The 16,512-nt window shown below is 27.8% G+C and overlaps 2 protein-coding genes across 2 annotated transcripts in view; one reads left to right on the top strand and one right to left on the bottom strand.

The window, feature by feature from the left end:
• LOC145935782 (uncharacterized) overlaps positions 1 to 16,512 on the bottom strand; it is a 233,132-nt gene that overhangs the window by 96,173 nt on the left and 120,447 nt on the right. The window contains exons 2-6 of the mRNA XM_083037381.1: positions 3,158 to 3,279; positions 1,318 to 1,407; positions 668 to 752; positions 398 to 479; positions 114 to 197 (exon numbers count right to left, since the gene is read on the bottom strand). The gene's annotated coding sequence lies outside the window, so the exon portion shown is untranslated. The remainder of the gene's footprint in view (positions 1 to 113; positions 198 to 397; positions 480 to 667; positions 753 to 1,317; positions 1,408 to 3,157; positions 3,280 to 16,512) is intronic.
• On the top strand, positions 3,180 to 5,343 carry LOC145935783 (uncharacterized). Its single transcript, XM_083037382.1, has 5 exons — positions 3,180 to 3,635; positions 3,776 to 3,945; positions 4,044 to 4,699; positions 4,778 to 4,883; positions 4,987 to 5,343. The coding sequence occupies exons 1-5, from the start codon at positions 3,382 to 3,384 to the stop codon at positions 5,133 to 5,135; spliced, it is 1,335 nt and encodes a 444-aa protein (XP_082893508.1). The 5' UTR covers positions 3,180 to 3,381; the 3' UTR covers positions 5,136 to 5,343.

The raw sequence follows: 16,512 nt of genomic DNA, 5'->3' as shown, positions 1-16,512 counted from the left end.
TTATTGTATGCATTAAATTTTACATTTTTTACGCGTACTCAGCAGAAATATAATTAAAACATTTTATGAATTTTGATTTAATACAACTAATAAAGAAATAATAAAATCCTCACCTCAAGGTTGCTCTGACGGCGCCCGATGCCTCTCCTAGACCTCCTTCTTCTCAGATCGTCAACCTCTTCTGTATTTAAATTGATCTGTAAAATAGAAATTAAAATCAAATTATATAACAGCGCCTAAAACAATTAATAAGTAAAAAAATTATTCATTGAAAATTATTGCAAATTATATGCATTGAATTTTATATTTGAGGCGTACAATAATAAGCACTATAATAAATTAATCATTTTATGAATTTTGATATAAATTAACTAATAAACGAATAATAAATCTTTACCCCAGGATTGATCAGCCGGCGCCCGATGGCTCTCCCAGACCTCCCCTTCTCTCAGGTTGTCGACGTTTTCAGTTAAATTGATCTGTAAAATAGAAATTAAATCCAAATTATAACAGCGCCTAAAATAAATAATATGTAAAAAAATTATTATTATATGCATTAAATTTTATATTTGATGCGTGCAACACAAATATATACACAAATATATTTAAATATATTTAAACTGAGAAATTTTAATTTAATGCAACTAATAAATTGTTAAATAAATACCTAATTTCTCCTCGGGCATCTGATATCATTCCTTTCGCTGCTTTCAGATTTTTTGAGTCTTACTTTCTTGAGTTGCTATGTTGATCTGTAACATATAAAGAGAAATTAATTATTTCTAACTTAAATTTTTATTTTTTTAAATATAATTATTTATTTTAAATATAATTAATATAAATTAATATAATATTTAATTAATATAATTAATATAATATAAATTAATGATAAGTATAATTTATGAATATAATTGATAAGAAAGACTTTTGCATTATCATTGCAAATTTAAATTTAAATATTTATATTAATATTTTTAGAAAATTTAATTTTTTTGGTTTTTTTCTTATTATTCATCATTTAATTGATATATTTTATACATATTTGTTATTTCTTAAATTTATTAACTATCAATTGAAGTAGAAAATATTTTAAATTCACCGATGCGCAGCGAGTTCCAATAGTACATATATCGTATATATAGTGCATATCATTTAATCTGTAAAATACACAAATATATATAACCTTTATTTAAATTAAAGCAAATATCCAAATTATATTATTTAATATATCTCTAAAAGTAATTATTGCGCGCATTAAAATGTTTCTTTATTTAATTTTCTACAAATAATAATAAATAAATAATAAATTATTTTTACCTCATATTAACTCCGTCGTCGCTTAATTAATGCCGCCCCGAATCTTCTCTTTCTTTCTTTTTCACTATTCTCATTTCTTCATGGCACTCACTAGCAAAAACAATTTATTTGAGCGCGTACAAACTTGCAAAAACAATTAACTAGGATTATGCCCGTATTAATCACACTCAAATATAATTAATAAGCACGCGACACACTTGTCCGACTTTTATGGCTGGACGTGGTCTTGATTATGGCAAGAAGAAACGCGGGAAAAGCACGCAAAGCCATGGATATTTCTTACGTCTTACGTCCATGCCGGCCATGCGCAAACCTCGATACTCACGACCTCTTGCGACATTTCTAGACACTAACGTCGCATGCGCGCGAAAAGCAAATCATCGGTGATCGCATGAAAACCGTATTCATACGTTACGCGAACGAAAATTATTCAAATAGGATTTATTAATACATGACGAATGATTATTGTAAATATGTATCACGAGAAACTGATTTAAATAATTTCGCGATACGCATATTCACTTACTGAAATAAATAAATCAAAGAAAGTAAATAAAGTAACTAAAATAAATATAAAATAAATAAAACATGCGAGACACTTTTTTCGACAAAAAATGGCAATAATAAAAAAACACATGAATAACATAATATTATATTGTCTAAAAGTCGACCATAAAATTATAATAAAATTAAATATCACTGCTATAATTAGAATTAGATTAGAATTCTTTAAAAAATTAAAAAGAAGCGTTTAAAAATATAGGAAAATATTAATGAAATAGTCTTTCGCGTTTGAAAATAAAAAATATTAAAAACTAAACGAATAAATATAAAAAAATTGGCGTGTAATTCAATACGCAGTTACATAAAATATTATCAATAAATCATAAATTGAAATTGTGATGTGTTAACGCCAGTGTTGTGCTTAGATGATTTTAAAATTAGCTAGATAAAGATGAGATAAAAATATGTAAATTCATCTTAGATAATGAAGATGATTTTATTTTAAATATATCTAGATAAAAGATAAAATTATATGACGATTCATCTAGATAACTTCCAGATAATATTATTTTTAAAATCGCTTATGTAAACAGTTAAAAAATGTAAATAAATAAAAATGTAATGTAAAATAAGAAAATGAAAATTATAGATATAAAAATATATTTATAGTTGTCATGTTTTATTTATAAGTTTTTATCGTTTACTGCTCAACTTCTATTACTTAAAATATTTTCATGTGCTATGAAACTCTAATCCAAATTATCTGAATATTATTTTAGATAATTTAGTAAAGATAACACTTTTTTTTTTATCTAAGATGCAGATATAGATAATACATTTTTTTTATTATCTATATAAAGATAAGATAACGCCAAAATTTCATCTAGATGATCATCTATATAATTTTATTTAGATATAACAGCAAACACTGGTTAACGCAGGAAGCAGTTGCTAACATTGGGTAAATATTGGCCTATCCTATCCTTAGAACATATATACATGGAAGAGGGGAATGCCTTTGTTCTCGACAGAAAAACCAAGTGCCAAGGAAGTGAGATAGAAAATATGGTTGCCTCTCTCTCGTGCTCAAGTAGCCGCGCATGCGCACTTTCGAGCAATAAGCGAAGAGAGAGAGGCAACCATGGTTGCCTCTCTCTCTCTTCGCTTATTGCTACTTAAGCGCGAGAGAGAGGCAACCATATTTTCTGTCTCACTTCCTTGGACACGTTTCAGCCTGCTATTTCCCCTTTCATGTATATATGTTCTAAGATCCTATCGCACGATACGCAACTACACAATATATCCACCAATAGGAACAGAGAATAGTATTTATTACAATGTTGTCATCATAGATCGTCACAGATTGTCCTCTTCTTCGCAGGTTAGAAAATTCATTCCGGATTCCGATTTCTATCCAAGTATTCAAGTATCTTGGAGCATTCGACGCGGCATTTGCAACTGAAACAAAAGTGAATAGCTCAATGAGATCAAAAGTGATTGACAATCGCATTGCCATTCACGTAATTTACAACTGATACGATATTTTAAACTTTAAACATAATGATGGACGCAGAAGTCACGATGAAGTATCCACAATTCCGATTAAAAATTGATTTGTCAAAGTTTTTCCACGATGCACGCCAATGTTGTTGGATTTTTATCGATGGAACGAAGATTCAACATATTATTAACATCCAGGAACATATTAGTAAGCTCTTCTGCATCACAGAACCGTTTCATTTATTGCTAAACAATACTGAATACTTGCCGCCAACAGAGGATATTCGCATACTGAAGGAAAACGAAACGATACAGTTAGTATAATTTAATTTTATTAATCAACGTTTCTCTTGACTTGAGATTTTGATATATTTTTTATTTATCTTGCAATCGCAACAATTACTCATTTTAATTGCTAATTATGTATACTAATTAGTAATTTCATAAATTACAGAGTACTTCCTGGATCGGGTCTAAAAAATAAAGTTGATAAAGCAGAAACATACAATAGTTCTGTGCATGATAAACAAGCCCATACAACAGATATCAAAAGAGAATTAGTTACAGCCGATGCACTGGATGTATCTAATAATACTTTGAGTGACACTCAACTAAATTCAATGAGTTAGTTTCATTTATGTTTTCATATTACGTCGCATAAAAATGGAGATAAGATCTTCATATTTTGTAACATAATTATCGATAATTTGTATTTTTTTCAGATAGCACTACAGAAAACATGACATTTTACAGCATAATGAATAATACAGTGAGTGATAATACAGAAGAAGAGACGGATTCTCTTACGGATAACAATTTAACAGAGAATTGTAATTTGACGGACTCTATTATATCTATTGCAAAGAGGAAGCGAGTACGAAGACGAAGACCAAAAAATAAATTTAAAACTTTAGGAGAATTGCTATTACCTAATATGAATGAAAACAAATTTAAGAAACCAAAAATTATAGATTCTCGTATTATTCCCTCCGGACAACATATACGGTTTGATAATACAGAAAAGGAAGAGAATAATATTGCGAAGCAAATAGTACAGGAAACATCTAGAAATGAATCTTGCATAAGCAAAGCTTCATCCTCCAGAGATTTGTCTACACTTTTAGCATTAGGACAAAGTTCAACACCAATTACATTTGTGAATAAGAAAGTAAAAAACGAAGTTAAGAGGGAAAATAAATTAAATGATGAAATAAGAACCAAAATTTTGAAAAAAAATATGGAGGATAATATTAACACAGAAAAAAAGGTATACGATAAGGAAAAGACGCAAAATTATGAAAACTTGATGTTTAGCGATCTGGAATTAATTCCTATTATGACTAGAAAACCACAAGCTAAAGATATTATTGCCTTCAAGGTATGTGTAATATATTAAATATTGTAATTTGAATATAAAATTAACTATATCTTTTTTTAAATATTATTTAAATTTCAGACTTTGAAGATTGGCACAGATTACACACCTCAAGTATCTAATTTTATTGTGACTGAAGTATTAAGTTTTAATTCAAACTCTGGAGATTATGTTTTGAAAATAATCCGTAAGTAATATCATATTTATGATTTTATTTGTTTGTTGAATGTTATAATAGATAACGTAATACAAAATTAAAGAATATAATTATATTGATATATTATTCGCAGAAGGCAAAGAGGAAGTTCAAATGCCAGTTGGAAAATTCACTCTTTCAGAAGAGACATCCGCTGCTCATTGTGATCCAGATTCGTGTTTGCTTAATTATTCACGGATACAAGAACCTCGTTTACTTTATCAGATTAAGTCTACATCATAAACATTGTTCCTATTGTTCATATTTTAATTTTATTTTAATTTTATTTTAGTTAATATGCAACAGTATGTATTTAGTTGTTAATTAACCTGTGATTATTTTTTTAAACATTGACTGCTACTTATTGCGTTTCTTTTTAGATATTTAATATTTTTGGCGCTTATGTTAAGAAAGAGAGACACAATTTATAATTCATTAAACTTGTAATACAAAATATAAATAATTAAATTATGATAAATTATTTAGTCAAATTGTTACTTTTATAAAATAAAAAAAATATATATATATATTAATTTAACTAAATATTTTGTATTAATTTTACAAATTTAATATTTATAAATTGTATTTCTTTTTCTTAAAATAAATGCTAAAAATATTAAATATTCAAGAAAAACAACATGCAATGAATTTTTTAATTACAATTTCTACATATATATATCTCGGAGAAAAGAAAAAGATTGAATTAAATAAATACATATTAATATATTTATTCAATTATCTATCATAATTTATTATTACATCATATATTTCGCATTATACATGAAGAGCAAATAAACTCAAACGTAATGTTTCATAATTGATTATCAAACAAAAATTTTCAAAACTTTAAAAGTTTATAAGATAAAAAGCATAGTTCCTAATCTAATTATTCTATCATTATCGAATTTCTGCAACTGCGAGGGTCTATATATTATATGAATTCAGACGTTGTGTGGGAATTTTGAAATTTATTAGATTGGTAAGATTGTTGCGGTATGTAGCATGACGCGCGCATGCGTATGATTCTGACATTTCTGACTATCTTGCCGCGCTCACATAACATCGGAGTGAAGTCACACATCCATAATGCATCGCGTCTTTTTCGATAGTAAATCACGCGTGTAGGTAAAGTGCTCAGTGAAATATCGTAGTTTACCGCGTCATCGCGTTAATTATCTCGATTATAATTATAGTGAAGTTTTTTTTATATACACTGTGATTTAAATACAACAATAAAGACAATATTTCTTGCGAGTTTGAAACAACCTTCATCAAGAATTTGCGTTCATCAACGGATCTGATACAACAATGAATACAGCGATTGGTGAGTAAATTTATTTCATATAATAATAGTAATAATAATAATTTATCTCATTATAACCTATGCGGAATATAATACGCATAGGTTTAAGAGCAAAATTTTCAAGCGAGTATTTTTATAATCAAGATTTTAAAAGGCATCTAGCCTTCTTGTTTGCAGCTTTTCTATCATTTTTTATATCGCAAAGTTTGTTGGACAGTATAATCGATCATATGTTTGACAGAAACATTATAGTTAGCTTAATCAAATATAATATATAATTAAAGCGAATAAGTATAGATTTTGCTCCGCAATTTTAATCAACTTTTAATCTCACGAAATGAGTCTGAGAGAAAAAACAAATAAAAGACAAAAGATTAATCTAATGTCTAATGAAATTCCTGCTATACAGGGTGTCCCATTTTAATCTATCACCCCTCGTAACTTTGCAGGAAGCGATCGTAGAGAAAAATGTTTCATACAAAAGATTTTTGACTTTGAGGGGGACATATAAGATGGTGTCATTGGTTTGACCTTGGATAGTCGTTCGAAGGTCACGTGAAGGTCACCTTCAATTTCTTAAATGGAACCCCCTATTTTTCATTACATATTCTTGTAGCTTACCTCGAGAGCTTTCCAAAACCCTATATACATTTTTTATTAAGTACTTTGAGACTTGATTTGACATAAAATATAAAATATCTTGTGAAACATTCACTTTTCGGTAATCTTACTGTAATACTTTTATGTACAGAATATTAAGACCAATGAATTGGTGTAAAGAAAACACATGATCTCTACGATCGCTTCCTGCAAAGTTACGAGGGGTGATAGATTAAAATGGGACACCCTGTATAAGATGTTATACATATAGATATAGAAAATGGTGCGGAAGTTGTAGTTCATGGGTGACATTTTCGTTGCGAAACAAGCAGGGCGCGGAGAAACCGAGTATGAATTATCGTCTTATCTTCGTTGCAATATGTCCCCGCAACTGTTTGTGCCGGCGCGAACAACACCTTGTTTTGGTTACTCGGCCATGAATAATTCACGAATTAAAGCGCGCGCGCGAGAGTAAATGTATACGCTCATCGGATTAGGTGCTCGCAAGTGCAAAGGACGTTGGCACGGAAGGATTTTGATCCGCGCTCTGAAAAGTGAATTATTCATAGTCAAACAATCAACGGGATATCATATATTAAATGTGTAATGTGTAATATATATACGAACGCGCTCAATATATCATCGGCTTTTTTCTTGCTTCGAAAGCAAATACTTTTTGTGCGCTATGTTTGACAAGCTCTCGCTTGCTGAAATTAAAGCTCGAATAAACATTTGAATACGATTCTGCTTCACAGTCGATTATTTTCATATTTATTTAAAATATGCTGTAAAATTATTTAAAATCGTTTATAATTAGTTTGCATTCAGACTAAAAACGGATTATAAATACTTTTCAAACAAATTGTTTGCACATTTTCTGACTATGCTGCATCATCAAATCGATGGATCCCAAGCATTATGCACGTTGCAATTAATGGCATTCATCCTTTCGATCGAACGTCAATTAGAGATCTTTTCACATATTAATTATTTGCGCACTAGGAATACGAAAGAGAGAAAATCTCGTAATACGCGGATCTGCTTTCAGAAGGATTCTTTTATATAGATGTCAATGTAAAATTACATATTATATAAAATACATTTAGCGAATTCAATTTGCGTAAGATAAATATGATTTATTGAAAATCTTACAACACAGCAGCAAAGTTATATATAATATATCTTGTATACTTCAGCAATTTTCATGAAAATTAAATTCTAGAGAATAAAAATCGGAAAGAAAACCGTACAGAAATATAATTAAATTAAAAAATAATTAAATTTTAAAAAATTGAAATTTTCTTATTCTAAGAAATATTCATTAGCATATTATAATCTGCTTTATGTGATTATTGAAAATAAATCTAATAATATAATTAGATTTATTTTCAATAATCACATAATTTTCAATAATCACATAAATTTCCTTTTAATCCACAAGTTTTATGTCATTTTTTTATATTAAATTAGTAATGTCCTATTTGTGAGATACTAAAATTATCTTGTAATTTATATAGCAATCGCTTAAATATATAATTGTTAAAAAACATTTAAGATACGTCAAAAAAAATTAATATACGTCATACACACATATTAATAATTTAAAATCTATCTGAAGAAATAGATTTTAAATTGTTAATATGTGTGTATGACGTATATTAATTTTTTTGACGTATCTTAAATGTTTTTTAACAATTATATATTTAAGCGATTGCTATATAAATTACAAGATAATTTTAGTATCTCACAAATAGGACATTACTAATTTAATATAAAAAAATGACATAAAACTTGTGGATTAAAAGGAAATTTAGTGCTCATCCCCTTGGCTTATCCTTAAAAAGTTACAATAAAAACTGATAAAAGCAATCTTTAATAATTCGCCATTTACTTTATAAGAATTTTTCACTCTTACTTTATAAAAAGTTTTTATGAGTTTTCTCTGTTTTTTATGATAAGCAATTTACTTTGCCTACAGCATCGAATAACCTGCGATTTTTCGTAGTAATGCTATATATATGAAATTTATTCTGAAAAATTATTTTGTTTTCTGCTACCAGGTTTCGATTTTGCTATAATTTTTTGGTAATTAATTTTTGTAAATTAACTTTATGTAAATATTAATTAACTTTGCGCGCAAATAAATTTGATATTTATTCTGCAATTTGCCTTCTAAAATTACGAATACAATATAACAGTTACTAAATTTGCATACGGAAGAGCATTTAAACCAAAAACCGTAAATTAAAATTGTTTTCATATATATTCATATACATATGAAATATATATGAAATATATATTTCATATGTATATGAATATATATGAAAACAATTTTAATTTACGGTTTTTGGTTTAAATGCTCTTCCGTATGCAAATTTAGTATATATTTCATATATATTTCATATGTACAATGCAATTTTTATTTTAAGATTACAAATAACTTATGTTTTGCAATGCTGGAAAAAGAATAAACGGTGCATTTATGATATCACATAACATTATACAGCATACATCAATATAAGTGTAAATATGAGCATAAGCCTTCGAGATTTCAACGTATCCCTGAAGCTTTTATGAGAATCTTTTGTTTTTTTTTCTTTACGCAGCTTTCATCGTCAAAAGTAATCGTTTCAAGTTAAAAGTTTAGATCATTCAAGTAGAATAAATGCGTGCATTGCGGTTTTTTCGTTTATTTCTATCCTAATAACTTACAAAATCTTTTTTCCCGTATTTTTTATAGAAACTTGCGAATTCCAGGCTCCTTTAACATGGAATTACAATCAGTGTTTAACCCAGTAGCGCTAAAACTCGATGTCCAATCACGCGTACATCATTTGTTTATACAATCACAGTTACCCTATTCTCACTGAATAAATCCCACGGCGATCGATAATTTCAGGGCGAACATCGAGACTTTGGAGAACTTGAAACCGTAATCTCTAGTTGTTATTCACGGTGATTACTCTTCCTTGCCGAGTGTTAATCTTATTGCATAAATTTTCCTACAAGATATATTGCTCGTAGGAAAGTTTAAGCGATAATAACTCAATACGCATATAAATCTTAATTCGTGTTTTAAAAACAAGGGCGGGGCAAGATGGAGTAAGACGTTATAGAAATAGCCGACAACAAACCGAATGATACGGAATGAGCCATTCGCTGTAGCACGTATTGATTTAAAAGCTATTGGCAATTCCAAATACACTATGCTATTTGTGACGTTCGACGAAACTTTTCTACTTTCCTACGATGAATATATACAATCCAATTTCTACTGTCGGAAGCTGCGAATGTTTCGACACGTAAATATATACATCAAGTTTAACTTATTCATATACAATTCTTTTCTTGAAAAGTAGTTAACATAGTTATAGCATTACGCAAGTCTGATCGATGAATGTTTATGGAGAATTAATATATATGGATATGTTCTTGCGTGATCAATCTTCGGTATTTAAAAGACTTTTGATAGACTAAAAACAAAATATTCAACACGTCTTGTTTTATTATTAATAAAACAGAGTGAAAAAATACAAAAGAGAAATATAATAAAAATTAATTTAAAAAAAAATCATATATAGGTATATATCAAAATTACAAGTAACAAACCCACTGTCTTAAGTAGCAAATAACTTATAAAAACTTTACACACATACATATAATTAATCATATTTTATATGGCAATAATAATAAAAAAAAATTTTTTAATTTTCTTCTCATATTAATTGTTTTAATATTAATGATAATTAATAACATATTTATTATACTATATTATACTATTTCGCTCTCGCAACAAACTTGATTTTTCTTGATTCTATCCAATCTGTAAAGGGGGATCTGTAAAGTAAACCACTGTTCTATCGGATCCATTGAATTTCGGATATAAAAAGGAGCCGTTCGAAGATGAACAATAAATCACCGATCACTCGTTGAATTGTGGAGCTCGTCGTTACCATTGAAATCTTTGCGATTTATAGGACCGAGCAATCGAGCGAACAAACGCGATGTATCTATGTATCTCGTATCCGATAATAATTCACGCCCTTTCGTGACCAGTAATATGAGGGATCTGTCGGGTGCGTCTCCACACTGAGATACTCGCGTATATCTATTCACGACAACATCTCGATAAATTTACGTGTCGACGATGACCACGTGTATGTACCCATATACACGCGTCCGTGATGGAATAAGGGATTGATGCATGGTATGCGATAACATGACGCGAAAAGAACACGATATTACAATTTAATAAAATTTCACTTGTAGGAGATCTGTTTGTAATCATTTCTAGAAACATTCTTTCTGCAAATATTAACCCGGTAAAAAATTCTTTATATATATATCCAAAAATTTCTATATAATTTTTATATATAACAATATAAAATTATATAGAAATATATAAAATTCTGTATAAAAGTTATGTATAATTATATATAATTTTATATGACTTATTATATATAATTATATAATAAGTCATATAAAATTATATATAATTATACATAGTTTATACAGAATTTAATATATGATTATACATAAAAAAATTTTTACCGAGAAGTATAAACTAATTTTGAATCTCTCAAATGTGCTGCACAGATTGCTTTTGTATGGCATATATTGAAAAAGTTATAACGATATATCTATAATATTGCACTTTTGCATGCTTATCAAGACGTTAAAATATCATACGTCGTCGTAATGATAAGAAAACGATATTTATTATATACTTGTAATAATTAATTTATTATTAGAACGTATTCGATGAATATAATAATTAATATAGTCGTGTATATTCAAAACAGTAATTAGTAGCAATAATTGTTAATCGATCTAAATTACAACTTTCTAAATATAAAGCCGAATAATATGAAGACAAATTATGATGGATGAGCAATTAACGAGAATAAATATGACCATCTCTAATTACTTATTGTTAGATAATGTATAGCGATTTCCTAGATATATTTGCGCGGATTACTCAACCATGAATAGTAGATATATATATATATATATATAATGTACGTCTCGACAAATTTCTGTCGGGTCAAAGTTCTGGATCCTTGATCTTTCGTCCCTTTCGCCTGAAAACGTTATTCTACGACGCGTTTGTCGTATAAATCACCTCGAGACTCGTGAGATATGTCGAGATGAGTAACGAATTCCTATTGCTACCATTCCGCGTTCCAGTTCGGGCTTGACGTCACTCAATTTTCCGTTTTCCTTCGTATACAAACTACGTATATATAATTGAAAGTATCCATTCATTCGTGGGAAGTGCTCTCCATATCGCAATTGCCGCACAGAAAAGAGATTTCATTTATCTGTTTATTAAATTATATGCAATTTTCGGCACGAAGTGTTTATTTAGATTTTTGTACATATACAATATAAATTTTGTACATATATATAAATATTGTATATGCATATTACGCAATATACAGATTGGTGCACTTAATTTTATGACGTACATTGATGTTTCAAATTTAATGTACATTTCAGTGACATGAGTACAATTTATCTAGACTGTATCAACATTTCAAGATTTTTATATTTTTCTAAAGAAAAAATATAAACTTTTTAATATCTTAAATTTCCTTCTTATATCTCGTATTTCCACTTTCTTCAAAGGCTCTATTTACAAAGAACGCTTTCTCAGCTTTCTCTAAAAAAAAAAAACCTTATAAAAGTCAGTTAAGAAAAGTAAAATTTGATATTTTGCAACAAAAATATTAAAGACCAAAATGTAGAGTTTAAAATATATAACAAATATTAGAATATTTGTTACAACATTAGGTCAAACAATTAATTGATTTATTTAATATATACGTAATTAGTAGAACACAATTGCTTTTTGAAATCAAAGGATTATTAATTATTTAAAACAATTAGCGTTATTATTAATATACATATTATTATTATATATAAATTGTGTCATGGCGTTTGCAAAAATTATTTCATGGAAACGAGAAAACCCTTCTCCTGTCGAGATTATTATTTATTTAAGAATATTATGACTTCGGTTTGTGCTAAAAGCGAATTTAATTTTGATTTTGCGACAAAATTTTACATTTAACTATTGTAATTTAAATATAATACTTGTAATTTCAAGTGCAAGTAAACTGCACTGCTATGTAATTGTATAATAACGTAGTTAATAGCTCGAAAAGAAATAATAAATACAATAGATTGATGTTGTTTAAGCAGTTTTTTAAAACTTCTTTTTTTGTTATTATTTTAACATTTTTTAGAGAGAGTTAAAAATTAGTCTATCAAATTCATATTTTTTTATCCAACTATAAAAAAAAAACGTTTTCCGCGCAGATTAATATTTTCGCCATATATGTGTAGTAAAAAATGAATATAGAATATAGAACATTGATTTTAGGAACAAAATCGGCTTTAAATTTTAAATCAGGAATTAATATCGCGAATAATGTACAGTTAATACAAACCGATGCTTTCGTTAATTACTTTTTAATGGAATACACTCGTGTGACAAATGCATGACCGCGGATAATTCCTGTGGGAGATATACATAGGTGTCTTACTCGGTTATATTGGAAAACTGAATTCGTAAACACAATGCAATCCTCAGAGATACTGATATACAATTCAAAATTAAAATAACGAATCGTAGGATTATTGCTTTAGCGTTTTACAACACTTGTGTAAAATGCTCTCCATAATACATTGAAAGAGTTGGTGGTGAAAATACTGAATATATTCTCTGTAAATCTCTAAATAAATTAAACTTTTTCGTTTAATTTATAATATAATATATACTGTGTGATATTATTTTCTATTTTATAATAAACAATTTTTTTTCAAATGAGAGAGGAGAGAGAGAGAGAGAGAGAGAGAGAGACGAATAAAAATATAATAATATCTATATTTTTTTTCTTGTTGATAAAAGCAATTTAAAAAAATAATTTAATAAAATATTTAAATAAATTGAAAAACATTAATTAAATTAAAAATATAACATCCGAGATAATATCTTATGTCAATTTTCTCTTTGTTAGTTGATGTTTTATAAATAGCACATATTTATCAGTTTAAGAGAGAACAATGCAGGTAAATTAAAAATAATGTACCAAAATCACTCATATAATAATAATTGTTCATGTGTATATGTATATATGTTACATACATATAAGATTATAATTAATAGAGAGTGTGGTATTTTTTTTATAATGGGGAAGTGTGGAATTCTTCCATCTAACATCTTTTTATCTTGTTTAGCTAAACCATATTTACGATAGAAACTGGTTTCCTGTCTGACTAAAAAGATTCTTTAAATAACTTACTCTACAAATAAATAACTTCCTGTTTAATGATACTCTAAAGTGTAACGCATATTTTGTCGATAACGAACTTCGTCTTCTCAACAACTTAGCGACTTCTAGTCAATTTAAGTTATCGAACATCAAGACTGTCAAGTTACATTAAACACTAAACATTCGCTTCTTTGGCGTTGTATAAGATAATGAAGATTCCGAAACATTCCCATTAAACTAACGCACTGGTAAATTGTCCTCCCTAATTTCCTGTGTTCACTTAGCATCGATTTACGCTGTTGAATGATAGTATTATATCTACATTGGCTTATTCTAATCGATTAAGCCATTTAATTAATTTGATATGCATATATTTGCGTAGAAGATATTTTAACACATGATAGCAATTTTTTTATTATAGATGAAATAAATTGCTACTCCAGAAATACATACATATATAAACGCGTATACATAAAAATTCCTTTTTTTTATATTATATAATATAAAATTATATTTTATATTATTTATGCGTTTCCATAACAGAATATTTATGTGTTTTCATAATAGAATATTTTAAGTTTTATTACAATGTTTTGTTTTAAACAATTTTTTTATTTTATTTTATATGTGTAGTAACGAGTACACAGTTGGAAAATTTGTGTTTTCTTGTTAAAAACGGTCCCCGTTAAAATTTTTGTGTTAAATATTTAACATATTCATGTGTTAAATTAACATATTGCTGTTGTGTTAATTGAACTCAAATGTTAAATTATTAAAATAACTGAAAAAAAGTGTAAAAATAACACAATGTGTATTTACTTTTAATTTTACACAATAAATATGTTCGATATTATTAGTGACAAGATTTATCTGTTAAAATTTACAGAAAAAAAATGTTAATTTTACTTTATAATATAAGTGGGGATGATAAAATGTAAAATTAACAATTTTTTTAGTTAATTTTTATATTCAAACTATGTTAATTTAACACAAAATTTATTTTAAGTTTACTTGAAGTTTGCATTTATTTTATGTTAAAATATTAACACAATATTCGTGTCATCATTTAACATATCCGTATTATGTTAAATTAACACAAAAATTTCTGTGGACCGTTTGGGACATGTGATATTTGTTAAATTTAACACAAATTTTTCAACTGTGTATAGTTTTACGATAATACAGTATCGCAAATGTATAATTTGCTATGCATTTCCGTTTGCATTTTATTTTTCGTTAATTACGAAATTATTGTCAAAGGAATAAATTTGTAAGAACACACAGTAGCAATATTATTGCAGGAATTTTCAAATTCGTTGCATTTCGACGAGCTATTGTTAAACCACGTGCGAGTAATCCCTATTGCAAGCATTAGCTGAAAGTTTAATCAATGAAAATGCGAACAATCCGCGTATATATGTTCATAAATTTTCATCAAAATTTCGTATCGGGGCAATATTCCCTACTCACGATAGAACGTCTCAAAACTTTTCCATTGCCCGAGCACCTGATTCGATTCGCACACATGCCCTGCTCCAATTTCAAATATCACACTTTACACAAATTTGATGCGCGTTATAATATATACGTAGCGTGCAACTTACATCTTTATCCGATGGTTTTTTTCGAAGAATATCAGCAATTTTCTTGATACAAATTATAATATGTTTCTCCTTTATTCTCGAGTTCTGTGCTTGTGGGCAAAAAGAACACCGAAATAATTGTTTTCTTGAAATCATACTTAATAAGTCCTCTAATAGATATTCTTAATGAATAAGGATATTTCCGTCTTTACGTGATGCTTTTTGGAATATCCTCTTAAATTAAGAATATTATATTCTTAATTTTTTAGTATATATTCTTGCATGTTAAGAATATCTAATAAGAATATCTCTTTTTAGAGGATTTTCCTCTTAAATTAAGAGGATCCTTTTGGCACCTATTTTAGTGGAAAATATTATAAAGATAAGTGGTATATACTTAAGATAAGAATACAATTTTTTCGGTGAATAAGTTACAAGTCGAAGGATGAACCGGAAAAAGACATGATATTGAAGTTTCGGAGTAACTGAGAGCCTACTTGAAACTTTATGGTTGCAGTTACCATATTTATACCGTAGAGAACACAAAAGGCACACGAATGAAAAAATTGGCGGCGAATTAGATTCATTACGTTCATCTAATTGAAATTTTATAACAAATATTAGCATATTTATGTCATATTATGTCTTTTTTTAATCGAACATTTATCGGTATCATCATAGGATTAGCTTTACTGTAATATATATGTATATACATATATATATATTTTTTTGTATCGATATATTCGTTATATAACAAATAAATCAGGATAAATTACTTTGGTATTCATATACAAATGTTAAGAGAAAAAAATAACCAACTCCAATTTCTGAGTTGTGCTATTTCGCGACAATTGTTG

Source organism: Prenolepis imparis, unplaced genomic scaffold (genome assembly GCF_030444845.1).
Source record: "Prenolepis imparis isolate NDT839.2.m4 unplaced genomic scaffold, iyPreImpa1.0 SCAF_5, whole genome shotgun sequence".
Taxonomy (NCBI): Eukaryota; Metazoa; Arthropoda; class Insecta; order Hymenoptera; family Formicidae; genus Prenolepis; species Prenolepis imparis.
Note: the sequence above shows the minus strand (reverse complement) of the source record. Positions and strands in the feature narration are given on the sequence as shown.